This window comes from Vicugna pacos, chromosome 1 (genome assembly GCF_048564905.1).
Source record: "Vicugna pacos chromosome 1, VicPac4, whole genome shotgun sequence".
Taxonomy (NCBI): Eukaryota; Metazoa; Chordata; class Mammalia; order Artiodactyla; family Camelidae; genus Vicugna; species Vicugna pacos.
In genome coordinates, this window is record NC_132987.1 from 117,370,567 (window position 1) to 117,391,898 (window position 21,332).

A 21,332-nucleotide genomic window follows, 5' to 3' on the forward strand; every position below is an offset into this window, starting at 1 on the left:
ACAGTAAGTCCAGTTGTCATCCATCACCATACCACATACAGGATTTTCTTTTTCATGATAAGAGCTTTCAAGATTCATATGCAGATATGCAAAACAGTATTATTAACTATAGTTACCGTGCTGTACAGGCCATCCCCAAGGCTACTTTCAGTTTTGAGTTAAAGTAAGTTAGTCTCATTTTCTACTATGATGGCTGTTTCCCCAAATGAAATATTTCCTCTTGCTGTCTTTATTTTTCATCTAGTATTCCATTAATGTTTCACAAATCAATCAAAGTTATCCTTCCTACTGAAAGGGTTTTCACTGAACATTGGGTGGGTTTTTTGTGTGTGTGTGTGTGTGTGTTTTATTTGTATTTGTATTTCTTTTATCGTATTAGTATCAAAGGCTAAATGGCCATTTTTAGGGAGATGCCTGGGTGGGAAGATGAACTTCTGAGATATTTTCCATCTTGGAATCGATGACTTTATAGGTCTGCAGTTTGGGATCCAACAATAAGATGAATAACATAACAATAACTACCAAATATGAATTGAATTTATACCTGAAGAAATAATCCCTTCAACTCCAGGAAAAAAAGTTTGCGTTCTTAATGCCTGAACATGTTTATGGCTATAAAGAGTTAGATAGCTGATGAGACTGGGTTAGTTAGGATTGTTGAGGAACTAAGTTCTTTTTAGCTGTTAAGTGAGTGGTACAGGTGAAGGAGACAAGGTACTTGATATGTTTTATTTAATGTGAGCTTTTGTATCTTTTCAAAGGTGTTGTTAAATATTTTATTTATATTCCTAATTAAAATTTTTTTGGATTATTTAAAACAACATAAAGAATATATCTGAGTCATGTTTTAATATTGCTGTGTAAGGTTACACTAATTTTTTCTGAGTTTGTATTTTTGCAGATTGGTCCTGTTTCTTTCTCCCTTTTACTGACCGCTGTTATTTATCCTTAGAAACTGTAGACAATGTTCAGAGTTGCCAGTTCCTTGATGACAGAATTCTGCAGTGCATAAAGCAGTATGCTGACAAGATTAAATCTGGCGTTCTGAATACTTCCAAGCTCCTCAAAGAGTTGCTTTCTTGGAAGGTTTTAACCACAGAAGACTACACAACCTGTTTTTCTAGCAGAAATTTCCTGAATGAAGCAGTAGACTATGTCATTCGTCACTTGATTCAAGAGAAGAACAGAGTAAAGACAAGGGTATTTCTGCATGTTTTGAGTGAGCTTAAAGAAGTGGAGCCGAAGCTGGCCACCTGGATCCAGAAACTTGATGGCTTTGGTATGTCACCTAATTCTAGAGACGCAGTTTAGTAGGAAGAAGTCACCTAGGCCTCTGAGTCCTTTTTCGTTTTCCTGTCATCATTGGTGATTTTTTTTTAAATGTAGGACTATAAATTTCTGTGTTTAAAAATACTATTCCCCCAACTGACAATGTATAGGTTACTTTATGGATGGATTGCAGTGTACTTTGTCAAGAGGTGTAAACACAGAAAAGTTCTGTCAGTAAGAACGTCCAGTCCTGTATTACACTAAACTACTTGTAAATGTGTAAACTGTGTGAACACTGGGCACAACCATGGGTAAACAGCACCCCCTGGAGTCAGGTGCTGTGGGGCCCTTTAGGGTTGTGCACTAGTGGTCAGATTTCTTAATGAAAAATTTAGGGGAAAGAGTGGATGGAACTAAATAGCTTAGGATCACCTAAAGCAAATCTGTATCTAAGGATTGAGAGAGAAATGCCCTGGGGCTGACCTGTGTTGTGAATCACAGGATCAGAAAACCCTGTTACTCTGTCCTGATTGTCCTGAGAACCCCTAGGCAGGCTCTTTGACCAAAGCCGTGCAGGAACTGCAGAAGGCAGCTGCAGAGAGAGCTGCTGACCGATACTAAACAGTGATTTCTTTGGATACTTACCAGGGCCTCGTGTGTCTTGGTTACCACAGAATGGCAACTGCCTAGCACAGCCGATGATTCGGTTATCGGATACAAGGCTAGTGGGAGCCACGGCAGAGCGGGCCCTTAAGCAGCAGTCCTTAGGGTCTGCCGGGCCTCTGCGAGCCACTGGACCTGCCTGAGTTTATTTAGAGACATGGAGCTGATAGGATGCCAGAGTTTGAGAGAATATATTGATGAATTTCTGTCAGTAGAGACACAGTAAGATGGCAGCAAACTTGGTATAGTTGATAGCTAAGTGTTGCTGCTTCAAATGTTGGTCTCTACGGGTTTCTGGTCCCAGAAAATTACTCCTAAGTGATGAGTGCCATTAGTGTCTACTGACAATCAGATAAGTAAATTATAAAGTCATTTCTTACTTTAATCTGCTGTATTTAACAGAAGAGATTAGTTTAAATGTGGTGGGAGCAGCGGGGGTTAACATTTCAATACGAGATGTGATCTGCTGCCTCTCCCTCAGCGAGCACACGTGTTGATGTGAGCCTTAGATGGAGATGCGAATGTGGTATTCCTCATCGGTGATTCCCTTAAACTTTGTTTTGTATGAGTATTGTCTGTGGTCCCTGATGCTTGTATTTAAATGTACTAATTTTTCATGCAACGTGATCTCGGCAAAGCTATTTCATCTGGAAGAAATGTCCAGAGTGATTTAATTTGGCAGCTCTGTTTCATCTGCTTACTGAGAACTTACAGTCTGTACTGCGTTAGAAGCGTGTGGGGATAGAGAACAGAGCCAATCCTTGCTTTTAGGTAGCTGTGTTAGTGCATAGCAGGGGTTCAGGGGTTCACCATTCTTCCAGTAGTAGCATGTGAGGTTCCAGCTGCCCCTTTTTCTGAGGGATAAAAGCCAGAATAGTGACTATGTTGATTTTTGTGTAGAAGGTAAGGAGCCATGACATTTAGGGGGTAAAGTACAGTTCTTGGAGGTGTTGGGGGAGGAGTTTACCTACTTTCTGCTTTAAAGACATTTGGGAAATTTTGTGTATAACTGATGTTTTGTTACTACGGAGTATATGTAGAAAAGCATTGTAAAATCTTTCTAGCTTGTACTAACTGGAGTGAAAATCATTATGAATTAGTGAAGAAGTTATTGTTATATTTTTAAAGGAATTTAGTAACTTTTAAAGGAATTTAGTAGCTTTAATCTCCCAAGTCTAATAAAAATAACTATAATAATAGAAGCCTTTGGCCAGCCCACTATTCAACTAGCAGATAAGAATTATTAGCATATTAATGTGAAAGGGTGTTTCTAAAATGCGTAATAGCTTGAACAGGTTTGTTCTCAAGTATTTAAATGTTTTCACTGAACATGTAAGCAGACTATAATGGAACCACTTTCAAAGATGTGAAACTGAGTGTGATTGTACAGAAAATAATTTTTCTCTTCTTCTGCCTTGGGTTTTGTTTTTATTATAGGCTTAGATGCCACAGGACCTTTTTTTTCTCGTTATGGGGCCTCTCTTAAGGAGCTTGATTTTAGCATCATGACTTTTCTCTGGAATGAGAAATACGGTCATAAACTAGGCTCTATAGAAGGAAAGAAGCTTGATTATTTCTATGAGCCAACGTCACTGAAGGAAGCGCGATGTTTAATATGGCTGTTGGAGGAACACAGAGACAAGTTCCCAGCGCTTCATAATGCCTTGGACGAATTCTTTGATATAATGGGTATGTGGACTGAGTTTCAGTTTATATCTAACCTTAAAAAAAAAATCTCTGAAGGATCTAGCTTACTTAAATACTAAACAAAGAGAATCGTGAAAAATATTATGGTACAGCTGGCTTATTGGGGGAAGTTAGTATCGAGAATAGTGACTTTTTTAAATGTTATAAAACTTTTTTACTCTGTGGAACTACGTGTTGTAGAATACTCAGGGGTACATTCCATGGATTATATACCGTACCGTTCTCAGCATAGGTATTTTGACAGTGTCATTGCAAAGACTGCGTATTAAAGGGATGAAATTTATTAGGGAATGGTTTGATTTGTAGCATTCGAGAAAACACTGGTGTGCAGAAGTAGGTGATGTTGGCAGAATCTGGAACAGATAGCACACCTGTTGCAGTGGGAAGAGCCTAGAGTTGGGAGGCAGGAAAAGCAGGCTGTGGCCCAGCTTCTTCCCTAAGTCAGTTCATTAGAAACCTGTTACTGCTGCTTCAAGGCCCTGTGCTCGGTGTTAACAAGGAATTCAGAAATACTCATGCTAGTCCCTGCCCTTGAGGACCTTATGTTCTGGAAAAGGAAATAAGATGAATATACAGATAACTATAGTATGATAGTACATGCAGTAAGAGGGGACCAGGAAAAGTGCCAAGGGCTGTCCTTGGGAAATGGGAAAGCTTGGGTGCAGGGATAGAGTTGAGCCTGGCTGTGAGTGTGGAGGTGAAGTTTGGCAGGTTGGTGTCTGGAATTAGAGACTGGGTGGAGGGGAGTTGGGGGCTGTGTGGATAGAGGCACGGAGCCCAGTTTGGCAGGGCAGGACAACTGGTAGCTACATCCCTCAGCTTCTCTTGGAGATTAGTTTCTTCATTGTTAAAATGAGAGGATTTGGAGCCAGTGATACTTGTGATTACATTTTGCCCAAAATTCTAATACTCTCAGATTCTAAATTAATGTAAATTTCTTATCTTTGGAACTACATGTATGTCTTAGGAGAATATCTCCCCCTTGTCCTCACCTTTTCCCTCAGCATCAGAAGTCTGCTTTGTATGTTTTCAGGAGCTAGATTTTCAGATTTTATGCTATTAATTTTAAAGGATACATGAAAAAAGGTACGGCCTTGCACAAAAGTGTTGTGCATTACAAAGTTCAGGTGCAGGATGAGAAACTGAGAAGCTTACTTTTGTCGTGGTTCTTAGGGGAGAGCACACTCAAATATAGGTGGCTTTATTTTTCCAGGACACTGCTTCGTGACTGGAGCTGACATGCTACTTGATAGCCTGAATTTATTGCCATCAGTTTGCTGCTGCTGGTAATAAAATGCTTTCCTGGGACTGAGCTTACAAAACTCGATGCATGTTTGGATCACACAAGAAAACTAAAAAGGACACAGTTCCCCCTCATTGTACATTTCCCCTGATTCTTGTATTCTTTGCCTAAAGTATGCAGTCCACCTGGCTGTGACTTTTTCCTCTGCTTTTAGTCATAGGGTTGGAAGCCCTTAACCAAATGATTGGCCACTAGATTTTCAAGTCCACTGCCTCTGCCTCTCACTCTCACCCCAGACATTTTCAGTTCTATCTCCTTTCATCTAAAGGAATGTTTGTATTTCTTAAAACTTTTCAAAATCTACTGATCTTATAAATAAAAGTACTCAATAATATCACCAATGCTGCATTACTTGGAAGACTCAAACTTTCTCCTGGACGCGTGCATATTTCCCTTCTGGAATTTCTGTGTCGGCCAAGAGTCCCCTGATGTGCAGTATTTCTTAACTCACTTGTATCTCTAGAGACCGACTTTTCCTAAATTTATCTCAGATAATAACGTTTTATACATTGTTTTTAAGCAAGAAACTCTGGAACTGGTCTTGACCTTCCCTTTTCCCTATTATGCTGTATCTAGTTTGTTGCCAATTCAAATACGCTTTATTTTTGATCTGCCCTTCCCTGTTCGTCTTCACTCCCGTAGGCCAGGATCTTAATAATTTTTCTATGATCACAGTAGCCTTCAAACTGGTCTCTGTGCCTCTGACCCTCCCACTCCAATTCTTTCTCATATTGCCACTGATGACAGTGACTCCTCCAGAACACCTGTCTGATCCTATAACTGCTTTGTTCGGGAGACGCTGTTTTGCCTGTAAGGTGAATTCACGTTGTGTGGGTTCATCATCAGTCTCTTCATCTGCCCTCTCAGTACACCCCGCTTGTTACTGTGCCCAGACCTGCCTTGTGCTTTTCTGCCTTTTGCCGTTGCTCACATCCCACCCCTTTGCTTGTTCATGTCAAGTCTGACTTCAGGTCCCGTCCTCCCCTCAGCCCCCTCTGACCCCTCGTGGGGCTGCTCCCTTTGAAGACTTGATCATTCTAGCAGCTTTGTTTGCACTGTGTTTATTGTGACATTTAGCACGCTGGGCTATAGGTGTTCGCCTCTCTGTAGTTTGCAGAGCATGAGCTTATCAATGGCAGGGACTTTTCTGTACATTTCTGTATTCCGAGCACCTAGCATAGAGTTTGGTGCCTAGAAAGCACTCAAATTATGCTGAATTGGATTGAAATTTTGTGATTCTTTGTAATTGGTTTTCCATTGAGTTAGCCATTTTGTTCTTGGTTTTTAAACTAAACTTGTGTCACAGCCAAATAAGGAGTAGAACATAGTAGATACTCGTGGTATCTGGGGTGGTTTTCTTCAGGGCTTTAGTGTATCATATGGCAATATAAACATTTTGTTTCCTCACAAAACCGTCTGTATCTTCCTTACAGACAGCCGCTGCACCGTATTGAGGAAACAGGACAGTGGTGACATGCCAGTAAGTTATTTGATCACTTTCAGTGTTACGTTCTGATTTTTGTCAGCCAAAGGAAGGAAGGCGGGCCCAGGCCAGTCTTTATTTATATCACAGGAGATGCTCCAGAACCAAATCTGGAGAGCTTCTGGATGCCGTATAATGTTTCGCTAGAAAGTAAATCCCAGTCTTCCTCTTGAAATTGGAGCGACAGCCAAGCTGTAAAGTGTAAATTAGACAATGTCCATAATGTTTCACAACTAATAAATGTTAATCTTAGAAATAAGAAAGAAGTTCTTGAGTCATCTCCTGGCATAAAAATGAAACCGTTATCTGTAAGGATTAAAATTGTAACACTTTACTTTGTAAGGAAAACACATGGACTTTGTTTTGAGTGGCTTCCAATTGAGCTCAAGTTAAAATATTCCAGAGCTGTCTTCCTTAGAAGTTGGTGAAAATTTTCAAACGGAAAGATGCTTGTTCACTGATTTGTAGAATCAGATCATCTATACTTGAATTTTTGTCTAAATTCATTCTATCAGATATTGCCGGCTAAGAATGGAAAAATAGCTAACAGACCTATCCATGGGAAATTAAGTGCTTCTTCTAAATTTACTGTTTATGCCTTAGTATCTGCCCAGGTACAAAATGTCTCATTTGGCTTAGTAAAAGGAAAGTCACTAAAATATGATGGGCAGATAACGATTTACTTTAAATGTCTAATTAATTACTTCAAGTGACATAAACTCATTTTCAACAAGGTTTAATTTTAGCTGTAACATTAGGCATCATTAAACTTTTTCTTATTATCTATTATACATCAGTACACTAGGGCTAACACTGTTATTTTTGTTAAACATTTTATGTAGCTAAACTTTGGAGTAGTCTATGAAAATCAGTATAGTATCTTTATAATAATAGGCAGCTTCATAATACTGTTATTTGAGTATTCAGCAATTTTTCCCTATGTTTTAGTTTAATTCTACCAAGATAAAAAACAAAGGCAAGAAAAAGAAGCCAAAAGATTCAAAGGTATGGAGTATTTTCTGTATTATTTCTTGTCTAAAGTGATTAATTGAATATATAAATTAGAATTAATCAATTCTTGGAACATTTTGAAGCATTTTATAGACTTTCTAGGCTTTAAAGATGTTGTGTTGGTCTTCCACATTTCCAGGACGTTTAAGGTTCATATCATATATAAATAATTCTTGAAAGACACACTTATCTTTATCATCTTTTTTATTTTCTAGGTATTTCCTAGTGAAGTCACTGTCATAATGTAGGACTTTGTATGGCTGGTCATAGAGCAGAGTGGCCAAGGCTGCTTTAGGCTCAGGCAGACCTGAGATCTTACCTTGGTTTATCAGTTATTATTTTTATTATCTCTGTGATCTTGGGCAAGTTGCTTGACTTCCTTCTACCCTAGTGTCATCATCTGTATGATAAGACATGGTACTTAATATTAATAACTCACAGAGCTATTATCTAAAATATTCAAAATAAAGATGATGAATACTAATCATCATGACAGAGTCTCAGGACTGATAGGCTCCCTTCTTCTCACCTGAGGCTCTGCTTCAAGTCCATGAGACAACTAGGTGTTTCTTTTAAGTCTTAACGGTGGGTTCTTCACAGTGCTTGTGTATTTGGGAGTCAGTTAGGGGGCAGGAGTTGGGAAAGTGAACAAATGTTAGGGGAGGATGAGTGCAGCTTTATAAGTTCCAATAAAACTTCTCTTTTTATCTTTGACTGTATGTCTTATCTAAAATAGGAGTTTGAGTGATAATTTAAAATTTTTTTTGGAGCATTGGAAGCCTCCTAAATGTGAATTTGTGCCTATTTATGGCTCTTGAAACTTTATTACTGTATGTTCCTGTTCACAAGAAAATTTAGACAAGTCATATTATTGGCAATTTGCATACACATTTATTTAAGTATTTTTCAGTTTTAATGGTAATTTTAAGGTAGCAAATCATTGTCATTTTTCTGTCTTTTAAACCAGCCTATGTTAGTTGGATCTGGAACAACTTCAGTAACAGCAAATAATGAGACTATCACTTCCGGTGAAGACCATAAGTAAGTACAATTTAAGATTTTTTGCTTTATTTTAATTCAAGTGTTTTAACTTAAAAAGTGGTATTAATATACTTAATGTACTTTAAACTTGTGTTTTACTTCCCTTGCTTCATTGTCTTAAGATGTGCATCTGTTATGACAAACTTGATGTAATTATGACACCATTTTGGTTGAATTTATAGCATGACTTAAGAATGTTAAGAATTCATATAAACTACATTAAAATCACAGGGCTGATGACATTCATTTGATAAGTTTGAGAACCTGCTATGTGCAAGATACTGTGGGAAAATCCTAGAAAATATTCTTTAAAATGTTTAATGAAAGAGTCATAGTGATAATTACTAGATAGATGTTTCAGAGGCTATATATGCTATGATTTAACCTTAGATATTAGTGATTTCCAGTGGCATCTGATTGTTGAAACTGAGTTTTAAAAAAACAGATAGACACTAGAAGAAATAAAATTAGTGAATAGCAGTGACCTTTTTATATCATATTCCTTTGTGGACCAAAAACCCACAGAACTTTTCCCCCTACATTTCTTACATGAGTTGTAATAACAGTTGTTTTGCACATTTTCACGAATCCTTTAAATGGAGCAGTTGTTTTAAGTTAAAGTAACAATAGCCTATACTTGGATACAGTCATGTACTAGGCATATATGTACCAGGCACTGTTCCTAGAGCTTCACATGTATACACTCCACCCTAGGAGATAAGTACTTCTACTATGTCCGTTTTACAGATAAGGAAGCTCAGGCACAGTGCAGTTTAGTGTCAAGCCTGTCGTGCCCAAAGACACAAAGCTTGTACCTGGCAGAGCCAGAATTTAAAGCCAGCGATCTAGTTGAGAGCCCACTCTGAAACTACTAACCTTTTTAGAGTGCTAAAATCTTACATTCTTTAAAAAAAATCTTTTTATTAAGAACCCTTTACCAGTCTCAGTCTCACTTTAAGTTGACAGCAGTTATAGTAAAAAATTTTAATGCAGCACTAATTTTTTTAAAACCAGGAGTTAAAGAATTTTTGCCTTTGGTAGCAAGAGCAAGTAATTAAAAGTGCTTGTCAGGTACATAGATCTCTTGATTATTATTGTGGAAAGGTAACTTTTCTGCATTTAATTCTCTGGTAGTGTTTTTTTGCATCCTAAAGCTGAGTAATATGTTCACTATCTTTATTTCAATTTTGATGTTATTCTGGGTCACCTAAAAGCTTATTATTCACAGATTTTTTTTTTCTTTTTCTTTTCTCTTTGTAATCAGCAAACGCAGTTCAAATTCTGCAGGTCCATTTGTAGTGCCTGACCATCTTCGGCAAGATGTAGAAGAATTTGAAGCTCTGTATGAACAACACAGTAGTAATGAATATGTTGTTCGTAATAAGAAGCTGTGGGACATTAACCCAAAACAAAAATGTTCAACTCTTTATGAGTAAGTTGTTTAATACTCCTACCACTATTATACCGAGGCTGTTGGCTAAAGATCTTAAGTTGTTTAATTTGTGTCCCTTATGTTTGTTAAAGGAATCACTGATTGGCTCACAAACTCTGGGGAAGAGAAGTATTTTTATGGCTTTTGTCATGTATTACACAAAGCTAATTGGGGATTTTTAATTATTAAATTTAGACTCCTAATGATTATTAGTCTTGTCAGTTTGAGCTGCTAATGTAGATACTTTCTATTTCCAAAACTGTCCTGCTTTGGCCTGATAGGACTGATAAAGTTTCCAGCCATAATCTTTTATCATGAATCCCAAGATACACATTTGACAAGGATTGATTGATTATTTGATCTCATTGTCTCCCTTAGGACAGATGATGGGGCTGGTGTTATTTATACCAGTCAGCCAAAATCCTCAACAAGGAAACATTATTGTTCCTGAGACCACAATGATTTATTTCCTTTTACCTCACCCTTGCTCAACCCTTTCCTTTTAAGAGATTTCTCGTTAAAAATTAAGTGTGGTGAGCATCTTAAGGCAGAGGCATATTTAACCTGTTGCCTTGCAAAACATCATGGATGTAGGGGAGTTTCAGTTGTGGAGATCATTCTAAGGGGAAAATACTTAACAAAAAAACACTTTAAAAGAGACTGATGACTTTTTAAGTATTTAGACCAGCAGTGTAGACAGAGAAGTGGCATTTGGCCTTTATGTTTCAGTGAGTGCATCAGTGGATCAGTGCTTTGAATAGACATTAATCACTTGTAGAGTTGTCATGTGTATTTATGTGCAGCAGCATCTGCACATAAAAGTGGGTTTCTTTTGCTTCAAAGAAGAATTGCTTTTACCTTCCTCCTAAATAAGTTGTCTTCCTGGTTAGCATTCATTTACTTAGAAGGTTCCTTTGGAGGTTTTTACTCTTGAAAAAGTTTTCTTAGTGGTGCATGGTATGTGTCTTTCTTGCTGGTTATGCCAATGTTAAGAGACTGAATACCAAATTCAAACGGAAAAGAAAGCCTATTTGAACCTGACACAAAAATAGGTAAAGAGCATAGCCCCAGAGCTGGAGTGAACAAACCCAGTATGCAGATGGAGGCAGATTAAGGGATTGGCCCCATTACTATGGATGTGATCCTGCACTGTGTTGATTTATTGATCAGACCCAGTTGATTTCAGTACTTCTGAATCATTGCATATTCTTAATCAGAAATATGTTAATAGATTTACTGTATGGAAATTCCAGTAGGACTTTTGAAATTTGATTTCCTTTTCTCATTTGATGGTCTTATTATTTTTCTTGAATGTTTTCTTGCTTTTCATTGCTTTTTAAATAGATTTAATTGAAACATATAAAATATTTTTTATTCTCCTTTTTTTCCTGAAAAATTTTTAAAGAATTATTTTCTGAAGGGTAAGCAAAATTTTGTTTTATAGTATCATGTATTTGCATTTAGCCTTCTTAGATTTAGTCTGAGTATAATATGTTTGTTGGGGAGGTGTTGAGGTCAGTTAGAAATGAAGGTAGTATTTGCTTTCAGAGAATTCGGGAGAAATATTTTTTTTTTCAAATAAACATGTATAGGTACTTCCATATAATAACTTAGGTAAATGTAAATTTTTTCCAAGTTATTTCTCTCAGTTGCTGGAGGAACATGGTCCCTTGGACATGAGTAATAAGATGTTTTCTGAAGAATATGAGTTCTTCCCAGAAGAAACTCGACAGATACTAGAAAAAGCAGGAGGTTTGAAATCTTTTCTTCTGGGATGTCCTCGTTTTGTTGTGATCGACAACTGTATTGCATTGAAGAAAGTTGCATTACGGCTCAAGAAAAAGAGAAAGAAGAAAAACATTAAGACAAAAGTTGAAGAAATTTCAAGAACAGGAGAGTATTTACGAGTTAAGTTACCACTGAATCCAACCGCTAGGGAATTTAAACCAGATGTAAAATCCAAACCAGTGTCTGATTTGTCTTCAGCACCAGCTTCTGAGGATGTAAAGCCCAAACCTACATCTACTAATTCTCCCCAACCAGCTTGTGAAGCTGTAAAGCCGAAACCGATTTCTGATAATTCTTCCAGATCAGTTTCTGATGATGAGAAGCCCAACGGGGTTTCTTCTGAATCTCCCAAACTAGTCTCTGAGGAGGCAAGTCACAAACAGGTCTCCTCTAATTCTGCCAAACCAGTTCCTGAGGATATGAAACCAACCTATTGGACTCAACCCCATTTGGTCACAGGATACTGTACATATCTTCCCTTTCGGGGATTTGACATTACCCAGACACCACCAGCGTTTATAAATATGTTACCAAGTTTGCCCCAGTACAGCATCTATACCCCTCTGGCCAACATTCCTTCTGAATATCAGCTGCAAAGATCAATACCAGTGGTGACATCTTTTGTAGCCAGCGACATAGCAGATGTGCATTTTGAGGGTCATCATTTCAGTTCTGAGAATGCCTCTGGTAACCAGATTGCCTCTGAAACACAGATCTGTCAGGACTCTTTGGAAATATCAGTTAAGTCACCGTGCATCACTGATGATGCTAACATAGCCCAGAGTGAGTCTAGCAGAAGTGATGGTCATTGTGGAAATTCTGCCGAGTGGGAAGTAAATCTGGAAAGCACCAATGAAGTAACAAATACTCCACGTACACAAATGGTTGCCATACAGGTAGGATTAAAAATAGGAAAAGGTCTTCTTTAATACTGAAGTTAAATTTTCCTCTTCATTTTTCATTGCCATTATATTTACTAAAATTCTTTAAAATGATGGACTTTATGAACCCTTTTGTAGGGCATGACAGATAATGTCAGAAGGAATTTTAGGGTTTAGTAAATAATACCCTTCTTCCTTATTCAGATTTTGCACCAGTTGAGAAATAAGATAGTGGACTCAGCAGATGGAGCCAAAACATCACCTTAATAACGTGGCTGTTTCCGTAGAGAGTGCGTGTCCTAACAGTGAAGCCTGTGACATACCAGCTTCCTCACCTAGTTTAGAGCTGGCCTAGGAAGCCTCTGAACTTGAGTGCCTGCCTCCTAAGACTTACTGATGTATTGCATGGAGAAGGAAGGGAAAATGTGCTTTCTGTATAGGCAATTCCGAAGAGAAAGAAAAAAATTAGAGTGTGGACTACATCTGCCCAATTTGTCCTATAAAACCAGGGGAGGAGTGAGGGAGTTAAAAGAGACAGTCAGATGGAAGGAAACAAGAGGAATGTGAATAAAAGATCCTTCCTAACAAGCACGAGGATAAGTTAAGGTTGGTTTATAGTTAGCTTTATAAGGCATGAATTCATTAAATTCTTACGGGGTTATCCCCCTACTCTAAGTTTTTTGTTTTCTAAAAAGCTTTGAAAAAATATGTAAAGAGCAATGAACCAAAATCATTTTCATTTTTACTAATTCTAAATGATTGCTCTTCCCTAATACATATGTTTTTAGTAAGTGTAGACCCTATCTAAACTGGCCCAAAAAAACCTTGAAAAAATTATGGTAATGTTTCAGAATGTTGTTACATGATGGATTTATTAGAGCAGCTGAGATAGACTGAATTTAAGTGTTTGTTTTACTCCAAAGGTGTCTTGGAATACAACACATCAGGAAGTCAATACTGAGCCATATGATCCTTTTGAGGCACAACAGGTGAGTCATAATTATATTAAACTATTTAAAGGTTTATTTTCATTAGTTTAACTAGATGGGAAAGACGAACTTAGAACTCTTTCAAGCCAGTTATTCCATACAGAACATCATGGAAATAGCTTTAAAACATAACAAAAAATTGGTTCTCTCTAGGGCTTTTAATTTAACACAATCTCAGTACAAACATGAAAAGAATGTATTAGCTATCTGTTGCTGCATAACAAATGACCTCACAATTTCTGCAAGTCAGGGATGGAGGAGCAGTTTAGCTCAATGGTTCCAGGTATCTCTTGAGTTGTAGTCAAAATATTGATCATGTTCAGTCATCTGCAGGAATAACTGGGACCCAAGGTTCTGCTACCAGGATGGCTCACTCACATGCCTGGCAAATTGGTGCTGGCTGTTGGCAAAAGCCTTCAGTCCCTTGCCTGTGGACCTCCACCTTGGGCTGCTTGAGTGTCCTGCTGGGGCCTGGCTTTCCACAGAATAGGTAATCCAAGGCAGAAGTAGCAATGGTTTTCATGACCCGCTTTAGGAAGTCACAGTGTATTGCTTCTCCTGTATTTGTCTTGGTCATACTGACCAACCCACCAACATTGTGGGAGAGGATTATGCAAGGGCATGATGCCAAGAGGCGAGGATCTTGGGGGCCACCTTGGTGGCTGGCTGCTGCACAGAATTTATTTGAAATTGGACAAATTGATTCTAAACTTCATATGGAAAAACGAATACCAGGAATGCCCATGGAAAAAACTGTATAAAGGGGAGTCGTGCAGCTAGATATCAAAACATAATATAAATCTATGTTAGCACATAAATAGCCCATTAGAATAAGAGAACAATAGAACAAAATATGGAAATTTAAGGTTTAATAAAAATGGTAGCTATTGGTGAGCAAAAAGTAGATTATTAAATACATGGTGTTAGGAGAAATAGGTTGCCATCTAGAAAAAATTAATTTTAATCCCTACCTCTTCCATATAGCAAAATAAATTCCAGGCAGATCAAAGATTTAAATATTAAAAAACAGACCCAGAAAAGTACCCAGGAAAAAAGGGAACTTTTTTCCATAGGATTAATGAACAGCATGACAAAAAAGTATGTGTGTGGGTATATATAATGTGCATATACCTATGCATAACATACATATATGTGAACAAATATACATACATGTGACATCAAAACACACATGACCAACTAGGAAAATTATTTACAGCATAGGACAGATAGAGAACTAATTTCCTTGCTTAACATACAAAGTTTCTGTAGACTAGTAAGGAGAAGATAATCTAACACAAAGATGGGAATGGGTGGGAATAACAATCCACAATAAAACAAAGATGGATGACTTTTAAACACATAAAAAGGTGCCCAACCCCACATGAAGTAAGAAAAACAATCGCTTAAACATTATTGAAAGAATATAAAAATGTAAATGTCTGGGGAAGGCAGTTTGGAATTTACCTGCTCTCATATATGTGTACAGAGACTGGTGAACAGGATATTTGTATATTTGTTTTATCCGTATTTATGTCAACAAAAAATTGAATACAACCTGAATATCCATCGATACTAGACTAATTAAATGAATTATGGTACATCCATATAATGAATATTACTGTGTCATTTAAAAATGAAGCAATTCTATCATTTCTGATAAGGAATGATTTATAAGATCAGATGTGTAATTAAGTAGGAAGAAGTAAGTTTAGAACTTTGTCTTGCCTCCTGTTATTTGTACAGATAGCTTTTCAGTTGTAGCCAATTACGAACTTTTGTTAATGAACAATACTGAAAATTATGAAGGAAAAATTGAAAATCATCTACATACCCATCATCTATGTTTGTATTTTGATGTGCAGCCTTCCAGGCTTTGTTTTAACATTTGCACTGAAAAGTGTAAGCAACGTTTTTTAAAAGATGGGACCGTACCATATATGTTGTACTTGAAACTTTCAGTCTTAATAGATTGTGGACTTTTTTCCATGTCAGTAAATATAGATGTTTACCATCATTTTTAATGCATGCTTGGTATTCCGTTGTATGAAGGTATAATTTATTTGACCAGTTTCTTATCCTTAAACATTTAGATTATGTAAAGCTTTTCATGCTTACAGTGCTGTGGGGAACATTTTTGCCTCAGTGAGTGTATACCAAGTAGAATGAGGGATATTGATTTCTTACACTGTGCTTAGCTTTTAACCAGGTATGTGCTGTTGCTTGAGTCAGTGTCTTTGACCTTTAAATTAATACTTTGATCAGTGTTGGGAAAATTCACAAACATTTTATTAAATTAGTTCTTAGTTTTCCAGACCTTGGTGTTAGCATAGTTGATTGCTGGCTTCTCAAGCAGTGACAGTTAACAGCTATTCCCAGCACTGCTACATTCTCCTGGGACTTTGAGAAGTCGCCTAACTTCTCTAATCTTTGGTTTTCTGACCTATAAAAACTGAAAATAACATATTTCTTGCAAAATTGAGGTGAAGGTTAAGTGTAATGGCAGAGATGGCAAATAACACGCTGCCCATCTCCTCTGGCAATCTGGGGCATGTGATTTAATTCATAATACCAAGTTGTTATTCATTGTGATCCTTTTGCTAAATTGCGAATCAGAACAGAAATAACTGAGATCTGAAACCATAAAAGCTTGCTCGTGGGTTGTGTAATTGAGTATTTAAACATGGACTGTGTTTATAGTGCTGAACTTTCAGTCTAGACAGACAAAAACTAGGACTCCCCACAGCAAACGGGCGTATATGGTCACCTTGGCCATAGGTCACAGTTCTGTAACTGATAATTCACAAATTTCAGAATCTTGATTCCCTGCCGTTTTACACTTGGCAGACGCTGAGGTGCGGGAGATGGGGAAGATGGACCAAGTCTGTGCACTGAAACAGATTTCCGAAGCCTGGCTGCCAAGGCCCCTTATACCTGGGTAGAGCAGTTACCTGTAGCTGGGAGGAGTTGCCAGCATCTAACAGATGCTCCTTTCAGACACAAATGTGTGATTGCTGACAGTCTTAGTAGTATGAAAGGCTTAACAAAATACATAAATGATGTTTATTGTTTGCCAACATTTCATATTACGATACGGCTTCTGTTCGCTTTTTTTTAAATCTGTCCAGGAGACAGTTACATAACTGAAAATAATTCATTGATAGTATTTTAACTTGTATTTTTGAAATAATCAGCAACTATCCATTTGAAACACTTTGTAAAAGTAAGACCAAAGTTAACATGTTCTGTTCATATCTAAAATATGAATAATATTTACAGTTTTTAAGCCTAATAAATAATTCTTGATGTTAATTGTGAAGGATGTCATTCACATCAAACTGTTGATTTAATACTGAACCCTTCAAAGACAAATATTCAGAGCTAATTATAGTACAGTTTGAAATGTTTCCTTTTGAATTCCAGGATACGAATTTTTTTTTAAGAGCTAGCTTTGCTAAACAGTGTAAGGGGTTTTTAATTCTTGAAGTACTGTGATATTTCCCTTGTGAATTTTCATCTGCCTTATAGTCTCCTTTGTTTATTTTATCTTGTTCAGGACAAGATCAGAAAAAGGCATTTTTAACTACTTTTAATAGGTAATTTTGTATTGTGCTTTTAGGGGGATATTTCACAGATTGAAAAGGAGTACCAGGTTTTACAAGAACAGCTTAAGGAAGCTCGTGAAAATTATGAGCAGAGAAATATCGAGGGCTCAGAAGAGACCAGGGACTTGGAAGAAAAGTTGAAAAGGAACATAGAAGAAAACAAGGTAATCCTATGTGAAACGTTTCTTTACTAGCATGCAGCATTGTTAGGAGAACTGTGTTTGTGTAGCTTCTGTTAGTGAGCTACTGCATTGTTGGCTAAACAAAGGCTCTTTCTCACTGTTGCCTATTTCAGATTCTCTCTGACATATTAAAGTGACTGTTTTTTGCAGTGTTTTAGAATCTCTACGAATTGCCATGTAAGAAAAGGGTTGTGAATATGAATTTTATCTATAACTTTACTTGATTAACTAAAACTATTTTCTGGTGACTAAGTTCCAAGTTAAATTCTCATTTATAGCGAGAGAGGCAGTGTAGCATTAGTGGTTCAGAATGTGAGGCCTGGAGTCAGACTGACTGGGTTCAGATCCAGGCTCAGTTCTACACTAGTTCCGATCTTGAGCGACTTATTTAACATCTCTGTGCTGTAGTTCCTTAGCTGGAAAATTTGGGTAATAATCGCTCCCACTTTGTGGGGTTAGATTAATACTTGAGAAAAGTGAAGTACAGTTGTCTCTCAGTATCTGTAGGGGGTTGGTTCCAGGATTCCCTGACAGATACAAAAATCTACAGATTCTCAAGTCCATTGTACACAGTGGTGTAGTGCAGTTAGCCCTCTGAATGCACAAGTTCCACATCTGAGGATGCAGAGGGCCAACTGTACTGAAAATTGCCCGGTTAAGTGTGGCCTGCCACCATTATTACTACTACTGCTATTATCATCATCTTCATCTTACTCCTGAGGAAATACAAGAATGATAAATGGAGGCTGGGCATACTAGAACTATAAAGTCACCCACAGTGTCTTGGTTGAGTCTACTGATCTTGAATTCCATTAGCTAAGACTGACCTTCAATTACATGGAACTGGCTATAGGAGGAATACTGATTAATGGCAAGGCCCAATTGAATTAGTGGGAAAATAGAATTATAGGTGTGAAGAAATCATGGTGCATTTCTTTTTTAAAACTAAGGTCTGTTTTAAAAATTGAAGTATAGTTAGTTGATTTACAATATTATGTTAGTTTCAGGTATACAACATAGTGATTAGATATTTTTTAGATTATACTTCATTTAAAGTTATTACAAAATAATGCTTGTATTTCTCTGTGCTGTACAATATATACTTGTTTCTTATTTAATTTATACATAGTAGTTTGTTTTGCTTAATCCCCTTCTCCTATCTTTCCCCTTCCCCGGTCCCTCTCCCTGCTGGTAGCCATTAGTTTGTTCTGTTTATCTGAGTCTGGTTCTGTTTTGTTACATTCATTCATTTGTTTTGTACTTTAGAATCTAAATATAAGTGATAACATCTTAGAGTATTTGTCTTTCTCTGACTTATTTCACTAAGCATAATACCCTCTAGGTCCATTCATGTTCTTCCAAGTGGCAGAATTTCATTTTTATGGCTGAGTAGTATTCCATTGTGTGTGTGTGTGTGTGTGTACACACCACAACTTCTTTATCCAGTTGTCTGTCTATGAACATTTAGGTTGCTTCCGTATCTTGGCTATTGTAAATAATGCTGCTCTGAATATTGGGGTGCATGTGTCTTTTCAGATTAGTGTTTTCATGTTCTTCAGATACATACTCAGGAGTAGAATTGCTGGATCATGTGGTAGTTGGTAGCTTTATTTTTAGTTTTTTTGAGGAACCTCCATTCTGTTTTCCATAGTTGCTGCACCAGTTTACATTTCTACCAACAGTGTCTAGGGTTCCCTTTTCTCCACATCCTTGCCACATTTGTTATTTGTGGTCTTTTTGATGATGGCCACTCTGATGGGTGTGAGGTGATGTCTCATTGTGGTTTTGCATTTCTCTCATGATTAGTGATGTTGAGCATCTTTTTCATGTGCCTGTTAACCACGTTTATGTGTGTTTTTTTTGAAAAATGTCTGTCTGTTCAGGTCTTCTGCCCATTTTTTAATCGGATTGCAAAAACAGTTCTTTTGTATAGAGGTAACATAAGGATGTTAGTCCATTTAAGAAAGAAAGGGTTTGTTTCAGAAGGCTGAATCAATAACTGAGGTCACATGTTAAACAGAAGAAAATCAGCTTATTGGGACCTTAATAAACTCATTTATTGAGATTTTAGTATACCCAGAAGAAAAGGGTTGGTTTGTAAAAGTAACTGTTGTAACATTCCTTAGGATATGTTTTTACTTGGGATGAGACTGGGAAGATTTGAAGAATGAGAAGAATTAGAAGGAAGGAACCAGCACTTCTGTTCAGTTCCCTAGTTGAAGTCTTCTTGATTGGGAAGAGGAGAAAATGAACAAAAGTAAAACCCTGCACAGTGACTTACAGAACACCAATTTGGATAAGCTGTTTGGGGGCATAACAAAATAAAATATTTCTGTAAACTTCATATTGCCTCAGGAAAATACAGTTTTCAGTTTTAATCCATATGGGAAGGCCTGTGTCCACCTGCTTAAGTGATGAGGCAGACTTGCAGACAGCCACTTAATTTAACATGGGCATCTGGTGAGGGAGGTTTCTTTCTTTCTGGCAGAGGCTTGTCCAGCTTTATAAACTGCTGGTCTGACGGGGTCCTGTATTTGTGCAGTTCATCAAGGCTTCTTTGTACACTTTACCAAGAAATGTTCAGTAAGTTAGCACCCAGGGAGGAGGGCTGTGAGAGAGCAGCGGCTTTGACTGCTGGGCTTCGGCTCCTGACCTGCTTCTTAACTTTGCTAAGACTCAAGGTCTGGTTCCATGTGGTTGTTCTTAAGAGTAGCCAGTCCATTTTTTTTTTACAAGAACCATTATTTAGTCCCTCAGATTACAGGCCGGTTAGGTCATTAGACTGCCCATGTGACAAGTATACACGTTTCCTCTCAGGATAAATTGCTCATCTGAGTTCCTTAGGTTGTCTGTACAAGAGCAGTAGAGATTTAGCTGTGGCCATTCCTGTATTAATCATGATTATGATCATAATTCGTTTGTGGGAAAATCTTTTATAAATATACAAAGAAATTTGTGCTTTTATTGATCTTTCCCTTGGCCTTTGACTCTCTAGATCACAGAGGTTAAGAGCTAATCCTTGTACGTAAAGTTACTGGGTACCATGTTTGGGTGTATTAGATACACAATCACCTTTCCCCCTTGTAGAGAATTCAGGCGTTGGAGTCAGACTGCCTGACTGGTGACTCCAGCACCACCACTTAATGGCTTTGTGACCCAAGATAATTAACTCAACCTCTTCAACCCTCAGTTTCTTCATTAACAATATAATCTCTATAGTTCTATGAGGACTCACAGAGGTGGTTGGAAAAGGGTGGGGAATGGCCAGAGATAAGTACAGTAGAAGAATTGTCCCACCCAGAATGCCACCATGCCCTCTTTGAGAAAAATCACTTACAAAGCACTTGAGGAGTGCTTAGTGTTTACAAAGCATCAGTAAAAATCTGAGCTAGATATTGCATATGGCTGATGGGGTTTGATTATCATGAGCTAGAGATGGCCTTGTTGACAATTAGGCCAGTTGTCTAGTCTCTGCCAGAGGGAAATAGCAATTCTAAAGCCAGAGTCTCCTGTGGTTTTTAATGTACCTGCAACTGGCAGGTTATAACTGGTTACAGTATTGCTCAAGTTCATATGTTCTTTTTTGTTTTATTAAGATAAAATTCACATTTAACCATTATAAAGTATACAATTAAGTGATTTTCAGTATATTTCACAGTGTTGTATAATCATTACCATGATCTAATTCCAGAACCATTTTCATCACTCGAAAAGAAGCCCTGTACCCATTCAGCAGTCACTCCCTGTCTCTCCTAGGATGTATGTTCTTAAGGTGCTTTAATGAGATTCTCTTATAGCTAAGATGGTATTTTAGTTGACATTGACTCTTAAAACACAGTCAGTCATTTTGGCCCAGAATAATTTATGGAGTAGAATTTGATGCTGCATCTTGCTCCAAGACACCCTTGCACTAAGTAGGAGAACAGGTGGTGAGTGTCAGACTCCAAATCCCTTGCTTTTGTCCTCCAAGAGACTGTCATT

The 21,332-nt window shown here is 37.5% G+C and overlaps 1 protein-coding gene across 8 annotated transcripts in view; it reads left to right on the forward strand.

The window, feature by feature from the left end:
- Positions 1 to 21,332, forward strand: part of TTC3 (tetratricopeptide repeat domain 3) — a 104,834-nt gene that overhangs the window by 60,657 nt on the left and 22,845 nt on the right. For all 8 annotated transcript variants that reach the window (XM_072969077.1, XM_072969093.1, XM_072969098.1 and 5 more), the window contains 9 exons: positions 953 to 1,279; positions 3,370 to 3,621; positions 6,376 to 6,422; positions 7,374 to 7,430; positions 8,404 to 8,477; positions 9,742 to 9,909; positions 11,546 to 12,593; positions 13,502 to 13,567; positions 17,184 to 17,333. In XM_072969077.1, coding sequence (XP_072825178.1) covers positions 953 to 1,279; positions 3,370 to 3,621; positions 6,376 to 6,422; positions 7,374 to 7,430; positions 8,404 to 8,477; positions 9,742 to 9,909; positions 11,546 to 12,593; positions 13,502 to 13,567; positions 17,184 to 17,333 — 2,189 coding nt within the window. The remainder of the gene's footprint in view (positions 1 to 952; positions 1,280 to 3,369; positions 3,622 to 6,375; positions 6,423 to 7,373; positions 7,431 to 8,403; positions 8,478 to 9,741; positions 9,910 to 11,545; positions 12,594 to 13,501; positions 13,568 to 17,183; positions 17,334 to 21,332) is intronic.